At 32.9% G+C, this 19,387-nt stretch overlaps 2 protein-coding genes across 4 annotated transcripts; one reads left to right on the top strand and one right to left on the bottom strand.

Annotated features, from left to right (window-relative positions):
* Window positions 1-1,305: 1,305 nt before the first annotated feature.
* Window positions 1,306-11,935, bottom strand: LOC140887190 (DExH-box ATP-dependent RNA helicase DExH18, mitochondrial). 3 transcript variants are annotated; one of them, XR_012151753.1, is made up of 4 exons: window positions 9,387-11,935; window positions 7,389-7,454; window positions 2,128-2,194; window positions 1,306-1,797 (listed from the first exon to the last, which is right to left on the bottom strand). XR_012151753.1 is itself a non-coding variant. In XM_073294278.1 (3 exons), exons 1-2 carry the CDS (start codon window positions 11,636-11,638, stop codon window positions 7,400-7,402), a joined length of 2,307 nt encoding a protein of 768 aa, XP_073150379.1. In that variant the 5' UTR covers window positions 11,639-11,935; the 3' UTR covers window positions 5,950-7,228; window positions 7,389-7,399. The 3 variants fall into 3 exon arrangements, 1 of the variants encoding a protein (XP_073150379.1); XR_012151754.1 differs by lacking the exons at window positions 1,306-1,797; window positions 2,128-2,194 and adding exons at window positions 5,950-6,984; window positions 7,079-7,228; XM_073294278.1 differs by lacking the exons at window positions 1,306-1,797; window positions 2,128-2,194 and adding an exon at window positions 5,950-7,228.
* Window positions 11,936-17,573: 5,638 nt separating this feature from the next.
* Window positions 17,574-18,038, top strand: LOC140889888 (uncharacterized). The gene has a single exon (XM_073297629.1). It carries the CDS (start codon window positions 17,574-17,576, stop codon window positions 18,036-18,038), a length of 465 nt encoding a protein of 154 aa, XP_073153730.1.
* Window positions 18,039-19,387: the final 1,349 nt, after the last annotated feature.

The raw sequence follows: 19,387 nt of genomic DNA, 5'->3' as shown, positions 1-19,387 counted from the left end.
AGTACTGTTCGAGATATTCAGACTGAGTATGCACTGAGCGTTTTATTCTCACGTCCGTATTTTGGTTTGGACACCATATTCCATGGGGCAGGTCTCAGACTTGAATGAGCAGGAGGCTCAGGGAGACCGTAGTTGCGAGATAGTAGCAGTGGTGGACATAGGTTCCGGTGTTGGCTTTAGTATTTGGTTTGAATTGTTGCTACAGTATTCGATATGGTTGTATAATAATTTTGGATTTCTTTCTCTTGGATTGTTTAAACTATTTAGTTTCCGCTGGTTATTTTCTGATTATGTTTTTAAGTTAATTGCATGTTTGAGCTCTTAATTAGTAGATGATCACGGTGTGGGTCACTACAATAGTCTTTTTGCTCAGAGGTCTATTTATTGAATTAAAAACAAGATCAGGTCTATATCCCCGATTCTTCCGATAATAATGGTCATTCACAAATAAAATTCATACATTCATAGGGTAAAGTTTATTTTGTAATACGAACCATTAATAAAATATCAAATTGATACATGAACTGTTGAAAATGGTCTAATTAATACATGATCAAGTTATAAAATAAATTTTATCTTTTACTTAGATTATTTTAAAATCCAATATTTTTATTAAATTCAAATAAATACGCATTTGATTTTTCAAAATTATTTTATTGATTCATGAATTTATATTTATTTAAATTTAAATTTTATATTAAAGAGATTATTCATTGTACTAAAATATTATAAATATTTTTTAATACATATATATATATATATATATATATGTTTATAACAATTGATAAATTATATTTTAAAAAATATATATATTAAAAAATATTTATAAATATATAATAAAATGATATTTTTCTCTTTATGTATGTTATAATATTATTTATATTAATCAATTACAATATAATTTATTATATTTATAAAAATATTATAAAATAAATATTTTTTGTATTTAAATATTTAATTAAAAATAAAATTAAAAAATCATGTATTTTTTTGAAATGTCCAAACCATGTACAAAAAAATTTGACAATCATAATCATGCAAACCGAGATGATAAACAAAATCCACGTGATGTGTTGTTGCTTCGATCTCTATAGGCCATTGATTAAATTATTTTTTAGTTCATGTACCAATTTGACATTTAATCAATAGTTCGTAACAAAATAATTTTTACTCTAATTTTATATAGTACTTCTTTATTCTATATATGTATATAGATCTAGAATAAAGTATACACGTAGATATAAATATAGATAGATTAATTCGCAGTGAAACATTACTTTGTCCCATGTAGCAAATACCATGATAAATAATAAAACCTCGTCCATAGCTGGTTCCATACTTTTCTCACCATGACCCTAAAACAAGAGCCTGTAAGCAGAGAACGTATGTGCTTAATTTAAAGTGATATCGCATGGTAGTTTAGCTGTCATGAAATAGTAGTGACGATTACAAACTCGCAAAGTAGTACAGTGGCAGCCTAAAATAAACGACTTGACAATTATGACTACAAAATTTTCCAACTATTGACCATTAAGATGTTGCAGCCGCATGTAGCTACGCGTACTGACATCTAAGATCAAAATATTTTGTCCTACAAGGTCTCTAGATCACACCTTTATTTTCCTTTTTTTCCCCGAGCACATGATTTGGTGTCCAACTGGAGTTAAATCCTTTCTTGTTTACAAAACTCACCTCCCAGTGAATCTAATACCACATTTTGCTGTAGGAACGAACCAAGATTTTGGGTGGACAATAAGTAACGAGACATAATGTGCCAGCAAGTATAGTTCATCTAACCTGAAAAACAAGTACACAAAAACAAGGTATGTTCAGAGGGATAGCAAATGATTGTGATCGATAAGTGATTCATAGGAATATGATCGAGGACAATTTGGCCAAAATGTTACACAACTTTTTTTATTTGGGGATTCAAAGACGAAAGTTTTTTTCTACGTGTTTCACACTCGAGATTCCTTAGAGATACATACATGTAATTAAGAAAAACATATCCCAGATTAACGTTTCACTGAAAGGTGTTCTAACATATATTATCATTAATGAATAATGAGCCACCCATGGCAGCATGAAAGTACAATAGAGAAATAACAAATAAATAACCAAATTTACCGGATGACATTTTAAGCGGTCACATTCTTAGCATGCTGTCCAGTCCTCGATTTCTCCTGCCTTTTTCCTGATTAGCAGAATAAGATGAAGTTAGGATTCTTGTACGCCTAGATATTAGAGAAGATTAAGTATTTTTAGACTGTAAGCATGACGTAAGCTAAATCTTGCAGCGCGGTAGATATTGCCACAATTTATCTGTTGCATAAAGAAGATGACAAAGAAACAGAATATACTAGAGAATCAGGCAAGCCCCCTATCAAGTACTTTCCAATAATCTGACCAATACCGTTCTCAAGAAAACCAGACATATTCCCCAACACAGAGCATGCACCTTCATGATTAACATTTAGACTTTAGAGTTTAAAGTTATGAAGCATTAACCACTCTTGTACTCCACCAAGCACATCATATCGAACCCAAGGTTACAAGAGATTCGCATATTTTTAAAATCTTTCTCACAGACGTGACATAAATTTTATCGAACAGACTAACTGTTTAAACACGGTTTGACTGCCTAAACTTAAAAGCCCCCTATCATTCAGCCAAGAAACTCCACTTAGAGTCAGCCCCCATTCCTTGGTCAACTTTACAATCTTTTCAAATGCAATGATGAAGATTTTAGTATCTAACTCACAAATTTAATAACATCAACTATTCTTATTGTATTAATATTTCATAAAATTAGTAGATAATCAACATATTAACAAATAAAATATAATACAGTTTGATTGTATATCATCGTGAGTAGAACACTCATTTCCACTCATGATGGGAATGGAGGTAGTTTTAAATATTTTCCCAATCATTATTTTTTTTATAACAATATTATATTAATTACGAGAAAGCTGTTAATTACAACAGAAGCACAAGTGATCCGCTAACAAGAAAAGTTTAAGCATGACCCTACTCACATCAACAATAGACAAAAGTCCAATCTCTTAATAAATCTAAGATTGAGACATTCTCAAACTCTACATGAGACCCAAACCAAATAGATATTCGAATTTTGATATTTTCCCAGCACTCATCAATCGACTCATCAATGCTGTCGAAAATACTTTCAAAATAGCAAAACTTCAAATAACATTAGCACACTACTTAGACCACATTCTTAGATTAAATGATTATAGCACCTTAACTAATAGTATCATATTTTGTAACTTATAATATTACTACAAGCATTTCTTAACCCTGAACCATAACTAGTAGTTTCGTAACATAGACAGTACACACTGATGCACTGTCCACCATGAAGAGGCACTGTTTTGGAAACTCATGACATCTATATGAAACCTTATAAATGCATCCACAAGTTATTGATTTAGGCCGGAACACACGTTTGCACCAAACTTTTGATGTCTATCTTATAGTAAGTAGTACTGCCCAAAGCTTGACACATATAACTACTTCAATGTTCACATGAGTCAAACCACCAGCCGAGGAATACATTTTCAGACTCAACACTTTTGTATCACAAAGCCCATACGATTAACTTAAACTGGTTTATCTCTCATCATTTTATGTTAATTATCATTTTTTAAACCAGATATAAAAAGTCAAGAGGACCACAGCACAAAACCTTCTACTTCTCCTTAATAACAAAATTTTATGAGATGCAGAGATAATAAATGATAAAAAAAGTTAAATTTCAAACCTCTGCATTCCGCATGGGCCCACTATTTGGAATGGCGAAAAGTAGAAGAAGCATATAGAAAAAACTATATTCGCATTTTGATTTGATATCAAATAACTTTTATAAGAAAGCACAATAAAATTTCGAACAAGTAAAATTTCAGTGTATCAGGCACAACCAAGATAGTTGAAGGATCAAAATGACTAAATGAATCAAACTACAAAAATTGACATGATCGATATGATTTACAGGAACTAGAAAAAAATGTCTGTTGAAGATCAGCATTCATGTCCAAAGAAAACATCTAAATAAATTACTGCTTCTAATAACAAATCAGTAGAAGTAAAATTACCATTTGTCATTGTTTATATATAACAAAAATCGACATCTTTTTTTTCGATTTTGAACAGATACAAAACACATGTTACTGCCTTAAAGTTGTTAAATTAAAAATAAATGAAGCTCATGGTGTAAAAAATGTAGTAGTTGCCTAAGATCAATCACTAAAATAATAGATGGAGTCGGTTGCGAACGCAACAGTCGGAGTCGGTTGTAAGAAGGTAAATATTTATACAGTCCTAAAGCAATCTTAAATCATGGTTAATTACTTTGACAAATAATCAAATTATCATTTTATCATCAAATTTATATTACTTTGACAAATAATCAAATTATCATTTTATCATCAAATTTATTTTCCTATTGGCTATCCAATAAATGAACATACTGATTTGCTTGACAGTGTGAATATGTTAAGATCAAGGTATAGTCATTACAAAATTCACGCTTATAATTAACCTTTTTAATAACAAAATTGAGATTCGACACAATACTATAACGCTCTAGAGCTGAACAAGGAAAATCACAATGTTCTTTCTAGAGTAGATAAATTATTAAAATATATAATGAAATATTATCGTTGAAGCTTTGGAAAATCAATTGTCAATGTATCAAAAACAATATGTAACAAATAAAAAGGAATATTATACAACCACCAAGATCATAGTGCCAAAAGATAAAATATCAACAAACTCATTTATGCCCTAAAAGGTAAAATAATTGACATGGAATATGAGAAGAAAATATTTGCATTCATTCAAAGAAAAAGGAAAAAACAAATTAAAACCATAAAAAAATATCGAAAATTAAAAGTTAGAAGGAAGAATTTAAAACACTAGTGCATCGACGCACACGTTTCGTGCTTGTACAATTTTTATAATTAATTCGATTTATATTCAGAGGGTAATATCATAATTGTAAAAAATAATGAAAGGTCATACTGCAACTTGAGTTGATTATATTTATATGAGGTTATACCGTAATTGTAAAAATTAATTAGGACTAAACTTTGTAATTTTAAATAGTGGAATAATCAAAGTAAAAAAGACAAAGGGACTAAATTGCAATTTCAAGTGAGGAAATTAAAAAAGAAAAAAGAAAAGAAAAACAAAACAAAACAAAACAAAACAAAATAAAACAAAACAAAACAAGACACCAGACCATGATTCCATGAACCAAGATTTGACACTATTATCCACCCTTAATATTAGTAATAAATGTTTATTCCAAAATTAGCGGCATGTGAGTGATTAACATGATTTATAAAACTATGCAATTATCATTTTCATTTACTAAATTCAATGATTTTGTTTTAAATTGAATTTTTACGTGCAACACGTGCAATTTTTAGTATCATGTGAAAGATCCCCCAAAAAATGAAAGGAAAGAAAAGGAAGAAGCATTCACAAGGATTGATGCTACAATGTTCATGCCTGAGTTGAATTTAAAATTTGTGAGCCTCAACAGTTAAATACGGTTATTATTTTTATAAGACGAGTTTTTTTAGAGTATAAGACAACTTTTTTAAACAAATTATATACAATATGAGATAAAACATCAAATAATATATAATGTTCAAAATATACATAAAACAATCAAACAACTTGGCAAAAATGGTCTAAAATAATCACGTAAATATTATGTCTAATTATTTTGGAAGCAAAAAGTATTTTTCATTATATTAAAAGCCATGAATTGTGCTATCAACATCTAAATTAAATCTTATAAATAAGACATTGGCATTTCAGATATTAAACTTATTTTATTATAATAAATAAAAAAATGGATATCTTCAAATATAAAAAGATATATCAAGTGATAAATATAGTTGAGTAGAAAAACATGAATATTTAGAAAAATACATTTTAATGGTTAAGCAGGCAACAAGAAGGATCAAGCAACAAGATGTTGTAACACATTCATTCTTTACAACTCAATCGGCAATCTCACTAAATAAAAACATTTTTTATTATTAAAAGATTGTTAATTAAAATAAGAAACAGATAACCACCACAAAATAGTAAAGGAAAACAGAGAAAAGTGGTGGAATAACTTGCAAGCGAGATTCATGAAAGAGAAAAAAATTGCAGATTTGCAATAACAGAAGAACTAAAAAGAATATTTTGAGAAATGAATGAACTAAAATAACGAAATGTGGCAATCTTGGTAAGATTTTTGATGGATTTTAAAAACCAAAAGCCCCATTGAAAAGAAACTAGATTGAGCCTCAAATTGTTGGGTCCTGCAGAATAAAAAGCCTGCCATGAGTATGTAACAAAATTTTGGGGCACTTGCCAAACGCTGGGCCTGAAGCAGAGACCTCATCTCAGGTCCGGCCCTGGTAACATATGTCCTTGAAACAACATAAAATGAAGTAGCCAAATCCAATACTCGCTTTTCTTTTATCTTTATTCATCAATTCGAAGTAAAGATTACTTTGTCTCATGTAGCAAAAACCATGATAAATAATCAAACCTCATCCATCCCTAGTTCCATACTATTCCCATATTTCACTCCTCTTCCCATGACCCAAAAAACCAGAGCTCGTAGCATAAACATGAACATACATGTTTACTTTTAACAGGATATTGCATGGCCGTTTAGCTTTCATGAAATAGTAGTCACAATTAAAAACACAAAAAGAAGCAGTACACTGGCAGCCTAAACTAAACGAATTGGCATATGACTACAAATTTCCCACACTATTGACTATTAAGATGTTGCAGCCGCATATAGCTATACATACTAACATTTAACATCAAAATTTTTCATCCTGTAAGGTCTCTAGATCACACCTTTATTTTACATTTTTCCTTGAGCAAGCGATTTGGCATCCAACTGCAGTTAAATCCATTCTTGTTTACAAATCTCACCTCCCAGTGAATCTAAAGACCACATTTTGCCATAGGAATGAACCAAAATTTTGGGCGGACAGTAAATAACAAGAAATAATGCACCAGCAAGTATAATTCATCTAACCCGAAAAACAAGTACACCAAAACAGGGTATATTCAGAGGGAAACCAAATGATTCTGATCCATAAGTGATTTATGGGAATATGATCGAGGACAACATGGCCAAAATATCACATAAAAACCTTCTTCTTTGAGAATTCAAACCCTTCAACACCTGAGATTCCATAGAGATACATTCAAGTGAAAATAATTAAGAAAAACATATCCCAGATTAGATCTACTTTTCACTGAAAGGTGTTCTAACACATATGATCATTAATGAGCCACAGCATGAAAGTAAAATGAGAAATAACAAATAATATAACCAAATTTACCCAGTGATATTTTATGCGGTCAGATTCTTAGCATGCTGTCCAGTCCTCGATTTCTCTTCCCTTTTCCTGATTAGTGGAATAAGTTGAAGTTAGGATTCTGGTATTCATAGATGTTAGAGAAGATTGAGCATCTTTAGACTGTAAGCATGAATTAAGCTAAAATATAAATCTTGAAACACAGTAGATATTTACATAAAAGTAGATGAAAAATAACAGAACATACCAGAGAATCAAGCAAACCACCACCAGTCCACCACCCCTCCCTCCCTCCCTCCCCCCCATCAAATACTTTCAATGCACCTTCTTGATTAACATTTAAACGTTAAGAGTTTTAAGTTATAAAGTATTCACCACTCTTGTACTCCACCAAGCACATCATATTGAACCCAAGGTTACAAAAGATTCCCATAAATTTTGAATTTTTCTCACACACGTGACATTGAATTTTATCCAAACTTAAAAGTCCCGGCATTATTCAGGAAAGAAACTCCACTTACAGTCAGCGACATTCCTTAGTCAATTTGACAATCTTTTCAAATACAATGATGAGGATTTTGGTTAATCTAACTCACAAATTTAATAATATCCAACTATTCATCTTTTATTGATATTTTATAATCTTTTATATAAAATTAGTAAATAATCAACAAATTAACAAATAAAAATATTATACAATTTGATTGTATACCATCTTGAGCACCACACTCATTCCATTCATGAGTCATGATTTAGGGATGTAGGTAGTTGTAAATATTTTCCCAATTATTATGCTTTCAAATTATCCAAACTTCATATTACATGAGCACGCCATTTAGACCACCTCCTTAAATTAAATGATCATGAAACATTTCTTAGTCCTGAACCATCACTAGTAGTTTGGCAACATGCACAATGATGCACGGTTGAACATGAAGAGGCAATGCTTCGGAAACACGTGACATCTATATTAAGCATTATAATGCATCCAAGTTATTGATTTAGGCCAGAACCCACATTTGCACCTAACTTTTGATGTCTTTTCTATAGTAAGTAGAATTTACAGGCTTTTATGTGTAATAGTGGGTTTGGATTTATGTGTGATAATGGGCTGGATCCAAATAGGAACAACATAAAATATACATTTGTTAGAATTAAAATAGGATGGGGTTAGTTATTTTATGAGTCAGTATAAAAGGGGGGCATGGGGTAGTTATTTGGATGCGTGTATTTTGCTTACGGTTTCTTCTAGTTCTAGCACATGCTAGGGAGGGACTAGGGAGAATTTATTCTGTTGAGCATATTCTGCTCTAGGGATCATTCTCTAGGTGCGGATTGGTCATTTGCTTGTGTAATCTTTCTGTTTCCATTAGTGAAACTATAGTTTCCGTTAAAATTGTGTCCTGAGTTCGCAACATAGAACTGTCCTAAGTTTGCCACAATTTTTTCCAACGTACGAAACCAACTACATTAATTTTCACACAAGTCGAACCATCAGCCAAGGAATACATTCTCAGACTCAACACTTGTGTATCACAAAGCCTATGCAATTAACATAAACTGGTTTATCTTCCATCATTTTATGTTAATTTCATTTCTTAAAACAGATATAGAAAGTAAAGAGGACAACAGCCACAAAACCTTCTACTTCTCGTTAACAAAATTTTATGAGATGCGCATATCATATAAAATAAAAAAGGAAAAGGATTTAAAAAAAAAAGTTAAATTTCAAGCCTCTCCATTGCGCATGGGCCTATTATTTGAAATGGCGAAAAGTAAACAAGCATATAGAAAAAACTTTATTCGCATTTTGTTTTGATGTCAAATAACTTCTTTAAGAAAGCACAATAAAATCAGCAAAAGAAAAGCAAAAACCTATGTTATCCATTCCATTTCCTAGGATGCATAGCTTATTATTATTGTGGCCAACCGATAAGCCTGTCGGTAAGCATACACAGGTTTATGATTCCGAATTCATGATGCCATGCTCGTCATATACATAAATAATTTAAGATTGCTTACTTTTGATGTAGTTTAATAATTGATGTTGGCCTCTTGTAATCATCTTCCTCACTTTTCTGCTTTGATTTACCTGCATTTCTTGATTCCGGCTTCCAGCATGCATTGATGAGTGATTCACCTAATAACTTAGCAATATCTGTGGCCATAGTCTCAGCCTTTTTAACATATGGAAACCTTTCCTCCTCAAAGTGATTAGACAACCACAAATACATTGACAATACTTGGTGCCTAGTCTCAAGATCCAAAAGCTCTGAATCATTGCGAGCAGAACATTTGGGTATGCCCATGGCCACATTTACTGGGAGCTTCTGGGCATAAGAAGAAGCAAACCTCAACAGATGGTACATGGCTTTTGGATCCCTAATATTAACTGGAGCAAAGCAAAAGTTAAACCGGTCTTCCAAAGATAATCCCTGAATCTTCTCCAACATGTTAGCTATTTTCTTTATATGCTGATGCTGGCACATAAAATACGACCCATCTAGCCGGCAATTCTCCACAAATTTTTCCAGGAGACGGGAAAACTTCATATCAGGAAGTTGAGCAGCAAATAACTCAACTTGCTCGAAGAAAGGGAAAAGTCCTACTTTCTTAACATCATCGAAAGGCTTCTTTAAGCACTCAATCAAGTAGTCCAAATCTTCTAGCTGCAGGGTGGTGGTCAGTCCTTCAGGATAGCGACTTCCTCTGCGACCAGCTCTTCCAGCGATCTGTTTCACCTGAGATGCTGGAACTAGAACCATTTTATCACCATTGTATTTTGAAAGATTATAGAATACAGTCCTTCTTATATTTAAGTTCAGACCCATTCCCACTGCATCACTTGCGACCAAGACATCAAACTCGTTATCTTGGTTGTTGAAGAGAGCTGCCTGTTGTCGACGAGTCTCTGGAGGCAAGGCACCATATATGACACAACAGCGGTGTTTCGTGTGCTTTTCAATCGCCAATTTAACTTCAAAAATTTCTCTCCTCGAGAATGCAACAATACAATCTCCAGATCTCACATGTTTAAGTTCTCCTACAAGAGTCTTCGCCTCAACCACAAGAGGTTTGAACCTCCCGTAATGATGTTCAATCAATTCATCTCCAGTCACTAAACAAATTGTCCTGACTACATTCAGAACACTAGGGTCACCACATATATGGATCTCATCAGCCTTTAGCCCGAGCAATGCTCTAGTCCATGCATACCCTCTGCAGGGATCTGCCATCATTTGAATCTCATCAACCACTGCCACATCATACAACTCATCTGTCGATACCATCTCAACAGTGCAAGCAACATGGTTTGAGAAAGGAAAATCCTTCTTCTCCTGCCCAGTGATAAGGCTACAATACACACCCAATGCGTTCACTTTATCGAAAACCTCCATTGCTAACAGCCTAAGAGGACTACAATAAACTCCCTTCTTCGCTTCCATAAACCTCTGCAATGCATTATATGTTTTCCCACTATTGGTTGGACCACAATGGTAAATAATCTTTCGCTTCATTGCCCTAGCAAATGGGAACCATGACTCTGGCTTTGTCATATCAGCTGACTCCACCATTTTGCGGAACATTTTAATTTCATCCTGAAATTCGTCTGCACAAAACTCGACAAATAGGGGGAATAAGAACTTATCAGACTCATTACCAGGGCCAAGAGACACCAAGTACTTGACTAAATCAGTCTTCAACCTCTTCAAGAAAAAATTACAGAACTTATGAGCTGCCGTGGGGAAGACTGAGGCACCAATATATATACCCAGAGCCTGGTTGGAAGCCCAACTAGACTTGGAAAAACACTTAAAAATCTCCGTCAAAGTATCCCAATCACTCCTGGATTGCTTTTCACCATGCAGTGCATCTTTAAGCTCTCTGTATATTTCCGCTGGATCACGGTTAACCATATGGCAAAAGCTCAAATCCTTTTCCCGTGTTTCTGAACCTTCACTGTGAGGATCAGATATTGTTTCTTCATAACTAACTTGACTAGGCTCGGCCTGACTTTGGAAACTTGCAATTGAATCTAAAATGGGTTTGGTCTCTTGAGTTTCGGACACCGTGCAGAGCGAACGTTGGTGGAAATTAAAGAAATTTCCATGTGCTTTAAATTGAGCTAAGTTGGTCGAACAAGATTGCGATTGCCTCGGAATTAGAGGCGCAGGGAAAGGGTAAGGGTGAAAATGGCGGATACAATTGGAAATAACCACGAATAGATTTATGTTCTTGGGGGAACAAAGGTAAAGCAAGCGCCCTCTAGCCATTGTCAATCAAATAGCAGAAATTAGGCATAAAAAAACTCACAGGACTAAATGTGGTGGCCTAAGTCTCACAATTCGTCCAACTCTAGCAATTGAATCTCAGTTGGCAACCAGCTCCGCTGAAGCAAAGTAGAAAACTCCGTTCTGTCCTCATACAGCGATTGATATGACGTTGGGTTGGGTTGGATAGATGGATGGAGAAGACGATGGTCATCAATGGCGGGAGATAGCTGGAGACGAAGCTCATGTTTAGGGCTTCCTCTCGTTTTTAATGATGAGCCCAGAAATCTTGGTCATTCATCTCAAGCCCATCCTTCAAAGAAAAAATGAAAATTTTGTTAATTGAAAATTAAAAAAAAAAAAAAACAAACGAACAAACAAACAAACAGTGAAAGGAAAATTGGAAATTTTGTAAATAGATATCGGGAAAAAAAAAAAAAAAAAGTGAAAGTAGTATTTTTGTAATTACATGGTTATCAAAAAATAAAAGTAAGGGATTTGTTCATACCAACCTCTTAACTTTAATAAGATAATAATAATAATAACTAGTGATAGAAGCATACGCAATTGCGTGTGTGATATAATATATGATATTTTATGATTTTTTATTTATGAAATAATATATTATTTAGGAGTTGAAAATTAGTTATTGGGAATATAATATATTAAAAAAGGTAGAGAGAAAAAGTGGAGAAAAATGTGAATTAAAAGTATAAAATTGAAAGATAATTTTGGTGTTCATGACACACAAAAAAAACAATTATTCAAAGGCCTTCAACCTTTATATAATAGTATAGATAATATAGATATAGAAGAGATGTTCTCAAAATATATCAATTTTGTTAAATTGATTTATTTGCCACTGATTCTTAAAAAAATATTAATTTTTCTGTCAAAAGTTTCATTATAAATATAGGTCGGATCTATCATTCTTATGGATATATATAGGTAAAACCGCGATTGATTTTATTTTTGCCAAGATCAACAAGTTTAATTATATATGTCCATTTCATGAAACATTTTAAATTTAAGTAATGTTTGCTAATCTCTTAAAATAATTGATTATGTATTTTTTTCTTAACCAATTTTAGAGGTTGAAACTTGCACACACTCCTTTATCCTTTCGAAATTATTTTTTAGAAGTTGTGATGATTTTTTAGATTAAATGGAAAGTTTTTTTTAAAACAGTATTTGACAAATCTGAGTTTAAATTACAATCAAATTTTGATGCATTTTATATAATAAAAAAATTTCAATTGCATTTTATGTAATTTAATTCGTGTGATAGTAATATCTATTAAATTATATTAATCAAATAATAATAATAATAATAACAACAACAACAACAATAACCATTACAGTTTTAAATATTAAAATTAAAATATTAAACATATGAAACTCAAATATACCCCCTCGTCATTTTGAGTAATAATTCAAATTTCAGTTATGTTTTCATATATTTTTCCATTTAACAAAAATAAAATAATACGCAAATTATTATGATATGATTTTGAATATAGATGATGTTAAAGTAAAATCTAAATTTTGGTGATGACGATTCTAAAAGCAAACTACTCGAACAAGATCAAACTTTCCATAAGCAAATCATTAGGGGTAGAATATGGTCGGGACCCGTACCGTAACCGTCCTACCCAATTTCTTTTCCGAAAAGAATCAGGAGACTTTTTTTCTCCCGATCTCATACCCGACACATTTCGGGACCCGAATATTCGGGATCCCGTCGGGTAGAGAGAGGAAATCCCAAATTTTTTTTCATTTTCAAGATTTCGTTCAAAAAAAAAAGTGATTATTTTATAAAAATTACTATTTAGAAATTTATATTTCTAAATAAAAAATAAATATTAAACTTAAAAAATTTAATATTAAAATATTTCGGATAATGCTTCAAGGTTTTGTCAAGATAAGAACATCATATTGTGCATCGGATAATTATTAATAAAATGATTAGATACATATTACACGATAAATTTTGTTAAATAGATTGTCAAATTGCATCTCTTATTCTACATATTTGTTCTAATTATATAATTAAAAATATAAATTAATTAAATTATTAATTTAATTTTTTAAAAAATACACAAAAATAAAATGTCATTTTATGATTCTAATATTCGATCGTTTTAACAATAAACAAGTATACGAATTAAGTCCAAAATTAATTATTATTTGAGTTGAAACACAATAATATTTAGCTCAATCTATTAATAAAATTATTAATAAAATATATTATAATTTTATTTCGAGACGGGTCGGGAATCCCGTCGAATAAAGTTTTATTTCGGATCCCTCTCCCGATATTAATCGGGACATGAAAAATCCCAAAAATTCGAGTCGGAAAAATGTCGGGATGAGATTTTTTGGGGACGAGAATGTGATGGGATTCGAGAAGGATCGGGATTTCGGAAATTTTTGTCACCCCTAAAATCATTTGGGAACTTTGAACAAAACCAATGACTTAATCGATGAATTACATAAATAGTTTTAATAATTGATCTAAACAAATACTAAGATGATAAAAAATCTCTTATCAGATTAGTATTTCAATCGGACTAAATTTTGACTAAGGTGAAACTAGTCTGGCCTTTTCGGGTCAATCATCGTTACCAGACTAGTTCAATCGTCTAGACCAGATCAATTCCTCATAAGAACAACATTCAATATCAATTCAAGATCAATATAGGTTTGTTGGGGATCGGTAGTGTGTGTAGAGGAGGAGGGATGCATACACACTTATAAAACTTAATTTACTTTAAAAGACACGGTGATTGAGCAAATGTTAGTCTACTCAACCGATTTTTATTTTAGCTTCCTAGATAAATAAGAACTACTTTGAATAGTGCGGAAACAGTTCTCACTAAGCTAGGTGATAAAGATGGAGAGTAGTGTAATGCAGTAAAGTAAATTAACACAGATATGTTTATGGATGTTCGGAGATCAAACTCCTATGTCACCCCTTCTTTCTCACGAAAAGGATACACTAAAGATGGATTTTTTTATATGATTGTTGAGTTGAGACATGTGGCTTTACGTAGAAACAAACAAGTCATGACAAATTTTTTTTTAAAATCCGCATTTTTTATTAATTTATTTAAGTGGAAGTTAGAGTCGTCTCAATTTTAGTGTTAACAATGAAACATAGAGAAATCTTAAATTCATAATTTGATTATTTACACATTAGTTAAATGGATTAAACTGGATTTCAAATCACCACTTTATTGGATGAAGTTAAAAACCATCATAATTATCATGAATGACCATTTAACATAAAAGAAGTGGATTTGATATTTATGATGTTATTTATCTAAACAACAAAAATTTATTTGAAATCTATGAATTTGAAATACTTCTATCCAAACACAACCTAAGTGAATCCAATTTTATAATTCAAACACTAGAAGTGAGTCCAATTATATTACATCAGTATTAAATCTTTGTAAGATGTTCGTGCAAACATATCAAAAAACTATATGTATAATATATATATATATATATATATTGAGTTTTGATCTCACGCACCCTAGGGTGCGTGGGATTCCACGTGCACTCGTGCCCAAAACAACTTCGATTATCTTGAAATTTTTACGATAGGATCGTCTCGAAAATTTGAATCCAACGATATATCATATGATATTAATTTCAACCTCGGTGTTCGGAAATATGAAGATGACGGATTTACCTAATTTATGGTCATCTTCCCATTTCCGACCACTGAGATTGAAATTCATATCATATGATATATAGTTGGATTCGTATTTTCGATACGATCCTACCGTGAAAATTTCAAGGCAATCGAAGTTGTTTTGGGTACGAGTGCACGTGGAACCCCACGCACCCTAGAGTGCGTGAGATCAAAACTCTATATATATATATATATATATATATTATTTATTTTTCGAAAGTTTATGTTATAAATTATTTCTCAAGCCCTACCAACTTCTTCATTTCTCATGTCTTTCTAGTTTGGGATCCAAATTTAGATATAATCACGCTTATTAGTTTACAACTAATTATTTAAACTAATGTAAGCAATAATCTGTATTATATGTTTTGAATAAATATATGTTTATGATTTTTGTATTTTTTTTTTTTTTAAAAAAATGGATTTATTGGGTGTCAATATTATTGGGAATGTATGATACTCGATTTAGGCCCAGTTTGGTAAGCTTGATTAAGCCTGGATTGTTAAAGAAACCTATGTTTGTTTTGATTTTAGCGGCCCGATATCTTTTGGGATTGATTAAAAACACTGTGCAAATGGGACAAAATGTCAAGCTCATCTCCCGTTGATTGCATTAGTCAATGAACAGTATCATGGACTATGGTCACTCAATTACCAAAATGTTCCTGATTTTAAATGATTAAAAAAACAAAAAGATTTTTATTATACCCATCTTCTTCACCGGATTCTCCATGTGGCAGAGCCTCGAATTCTAACTGCTATTTCTCCATGCTTTTTTTTAAAAAACTATTTCTCCATGTTTGCTTGGTGAGAAAAAAATATATGAACCAGAAAAACCCGCGAGGAAGGAGAGGCTGAAGAGGAAAATCCATGGTGTTGAATCCTGACTTTTGGTGATAACAAAACAATACTTTGTTGTTTAGTCGGCCGTCATTTATTTGTATAAGCATCTACGTCAACCGAACAAAGACATATCTACCGACGTCAGCCAAAACATGCAAAGCAGTTGTACGTCAACCGAACAAAGACATATCTACCGACGTCAGCCAAAGCATGCAAAGCAGTTGTACGTCAACCGAACAAAGACATATCTACCGACGTCAGCTAAAGCTTGTCAACCAACGAATAATGCAAAACAGTTGTATGTCAAACGAAACAAAGACATACCTACCGACTGAGATATCTACCGAACTTCAAATACAGAAAGCTACACGCTACATTTCGAAATTACAGTTTCCCAGATCTCAGAAAGTGACAAGACAACTGAAAAGCAAAAGGACGAAGCATTTAAGGATTCATTTGATAAAGTGAGAAAGCCTTAAATAGCATTCAATGTGAGCGACACATTGAATAGACAATTAAAGGCGCCCCCAATACGAAATATTCAGAAAACTTTATCAGTAGGGAAATCTTACCGTTGGACAAAGAAGAAAGACGTTGAAAACAAAGGCTATATATATCAAAGCCTTTCTAGACAGAAAACACAACACAACAACGCTTATTGAGAATCTGTCTATCTGAGCTCTCGAACCTATCTTGAATACTCAACCGCTCAAAGAGAAAACCCTTAGCTTAAACAGCCTTATCCGATCTTCGAAGAGATCTTTTCAAGGGTTGCTCAAATCCAGATATCGTTTGAAGAACGCTACCTGATACAAGGATTTGAGAAGTCTTAAGTCCTCGAGAAACTAAGACAATCATCATCACCATCTGAAGAAAAGTTTGATAAGAGCTTTAAATCTTATCACTATGAATCTAGGAGTTCCATATTAGGCATTGGATAAGTCCTAACTTGGATCGGGTGTATTGCAAGACGTTGTAATAACCAAAGTCTTCTAGTAAATACTTCCGAGATGGAAGAAGGGGTGACGTAGGATATTGAGCTCCAAACATCCAAGAAACATATCTGTGTCTACTTACGTTATTGCATTGCATCATTTCATGGATATCATCTAGCATATTGAGAGCTATTTCCGCACTAATCTTAGTTGCTCTTATATCTCTAGCAGGCTAAAAGAAAACCGGTCGAGTGAACTAACATTTACTCAACCATATTGCGTTAGATTTTAAAGACTACCATTATTGTGTATTCACCCCCCCCCCCTCTACCCACGTTATCAATCCCCAACAAGTGGTATCAGAGAGGGTTTTTCTATTTAGCTACTGATATTCATCATGACTTATTTAAATAAAATTCCTATGTTCTCTAAAGAAGATTATGATGACTGGAAAATTCGTATGCAGGCACATCTTTCTGCTCGAGATGATGACCTGTGGTACGTTATCACTGACGGACCCATGAAGATTCTCAAAGTCAACAATGTTGTAGCCATAACAAGAGGAGAACCACAGATGGTCGAGAAACCCAGAATGGAGTGTACTACTGAGGATAAGAAGAAAGTAAATCTTGATAACGTAGCCAAAGATATACTGTACAAGACGCTGGACAAAAATATGTTTAGCAAAATCAAGGCGTTCTCTACCGCCAAAGAAATTTGGGAGAAACTCACTCAACTGTGCGAAGGGAACGACCAAACCAAAGAAAACAAACTCACTATAGCAATACAGATGTTTGACAACGTCAAGATGAAACCAGGAGAAACAATGACTGAGTTTGACGAAAGATTCAACAATATTATTTGTGAATTAATTTCTCTTGGAAAAATATACACTAATCGTGAAATTGCTTTGAAGGTTATGTGAGCACTACCCAGAGAATGGGATGTCAAGACCATAGCCATTAGGGAATCAAAAGATCTGAACAAGCTAGAGCTTCATGATCTGTTTACATATCTCAAAGCATATGAGTTTGAACTTGGAATCCGAACAGAGGAAGAACCATCAGCTTCAAACCCCACCAAGTCACTAACGACAACTATCCTATCTCAACCGATCGAGGATACAACAAAGAAGACAGCTGAACAAATGAGTGGAGAAGCTATGTCTCTCTTTATCAAAAGGTTTGGAAAATTTATGCGTAATAATAAAAAGTTTAAACCTTACTACAAACAAGACCATACAGAGGATGGTCCCGCATGCTTTAACTGTGGCAAGCAAGGCCATTTTATTGCAGATTGTACTAAACCTAAGAATGAAGAAAGAAAGCAGCACTATGAGAAGAAGAAAGGCAAAGAAGGAAGTAGAACATATCGAAACAAGAAGGATCAAAAGGTACTAGTTGCAGACGAAGGAAAAATCAAATGGGCTGAAACATAATCTGATTCAACCGATATAGATAGCTCATCTGAGGAAAGCGAGGAAGAGCAAGTTCAATGTCTCATGGCTAACTCCATACATGAAGAAGACGACATTGAGGTATTTGACTTCAACTCATCTGACTTTACACAAGAGGAACTCATTCAGACACTGAATGAGATGGTCACTGAGTATAAGAAGCTTTCTATATCATTCGAGGAAGCAAAAACAGAAAAAGCATGTCTCATTGATAAATCAAGGGAATCTAGCTGTTTACAGCAAAAAGAACTTGATGGTCTAAAGACTAAGCTAAATCTGTTAGCTACTGAGAATGATAGTATGAAACGAGTATTCCAAGCTACTTTATTTGAAAATCAAAAGTTTCTTAAAACAATCAATGCGTGGAATAAGGCTTCTGTCTCTTTGGATAAGATACATGAGAACCAGAAACAAGCAGGTGATAAAACCGGTCTTGGATATGGATCAAATGAATGTACTAGATCAAAAGAAAATACTCAATCGTACTCTAGTGGGAACAATCCCAATGTGATGAGATTTGTTCGATCTAGTACGATATATGAACATGTTGAACCAGATATACATGTTAAACAGCCAAGTCGCTATGAAAAAGGTAAGCGTGAAGGACTAGGATATGTGAAACCTAAGATCCCAAGGAAAGAAGAGACATGGAATAAACCAAGATTGAATGAACAAAGAATGAGAAACCAAACTAAGTTCAAACAACCAAGGTTTGAACCAATTCAACTCAAGTACAGGAATCATCGGGTGACACATAACCAACACTTCAATTATAAGCCTATTCAAAAACGATATAGACTTAATAACACAGATCAGAA

The sequence above is a fragment of the Henckelia pumila genome, chromosome 3 (genome assembly GCF_033568475.1).
Source record: "Henckelia pumila isolate YLH828 chromosome 3, ASM3356847v2, whole genome shotgun sequence".
Taxonomy (NCBI): Eukaryota; Viridiplantae; Streptophyta; class Magnoliopsida; order Lamiales; family Gesneriaceae; genus Henckelia; species Henckelia pumila.
This window is presented reverse-complemented; position numbering and strand designations above follow the sequence as displayed.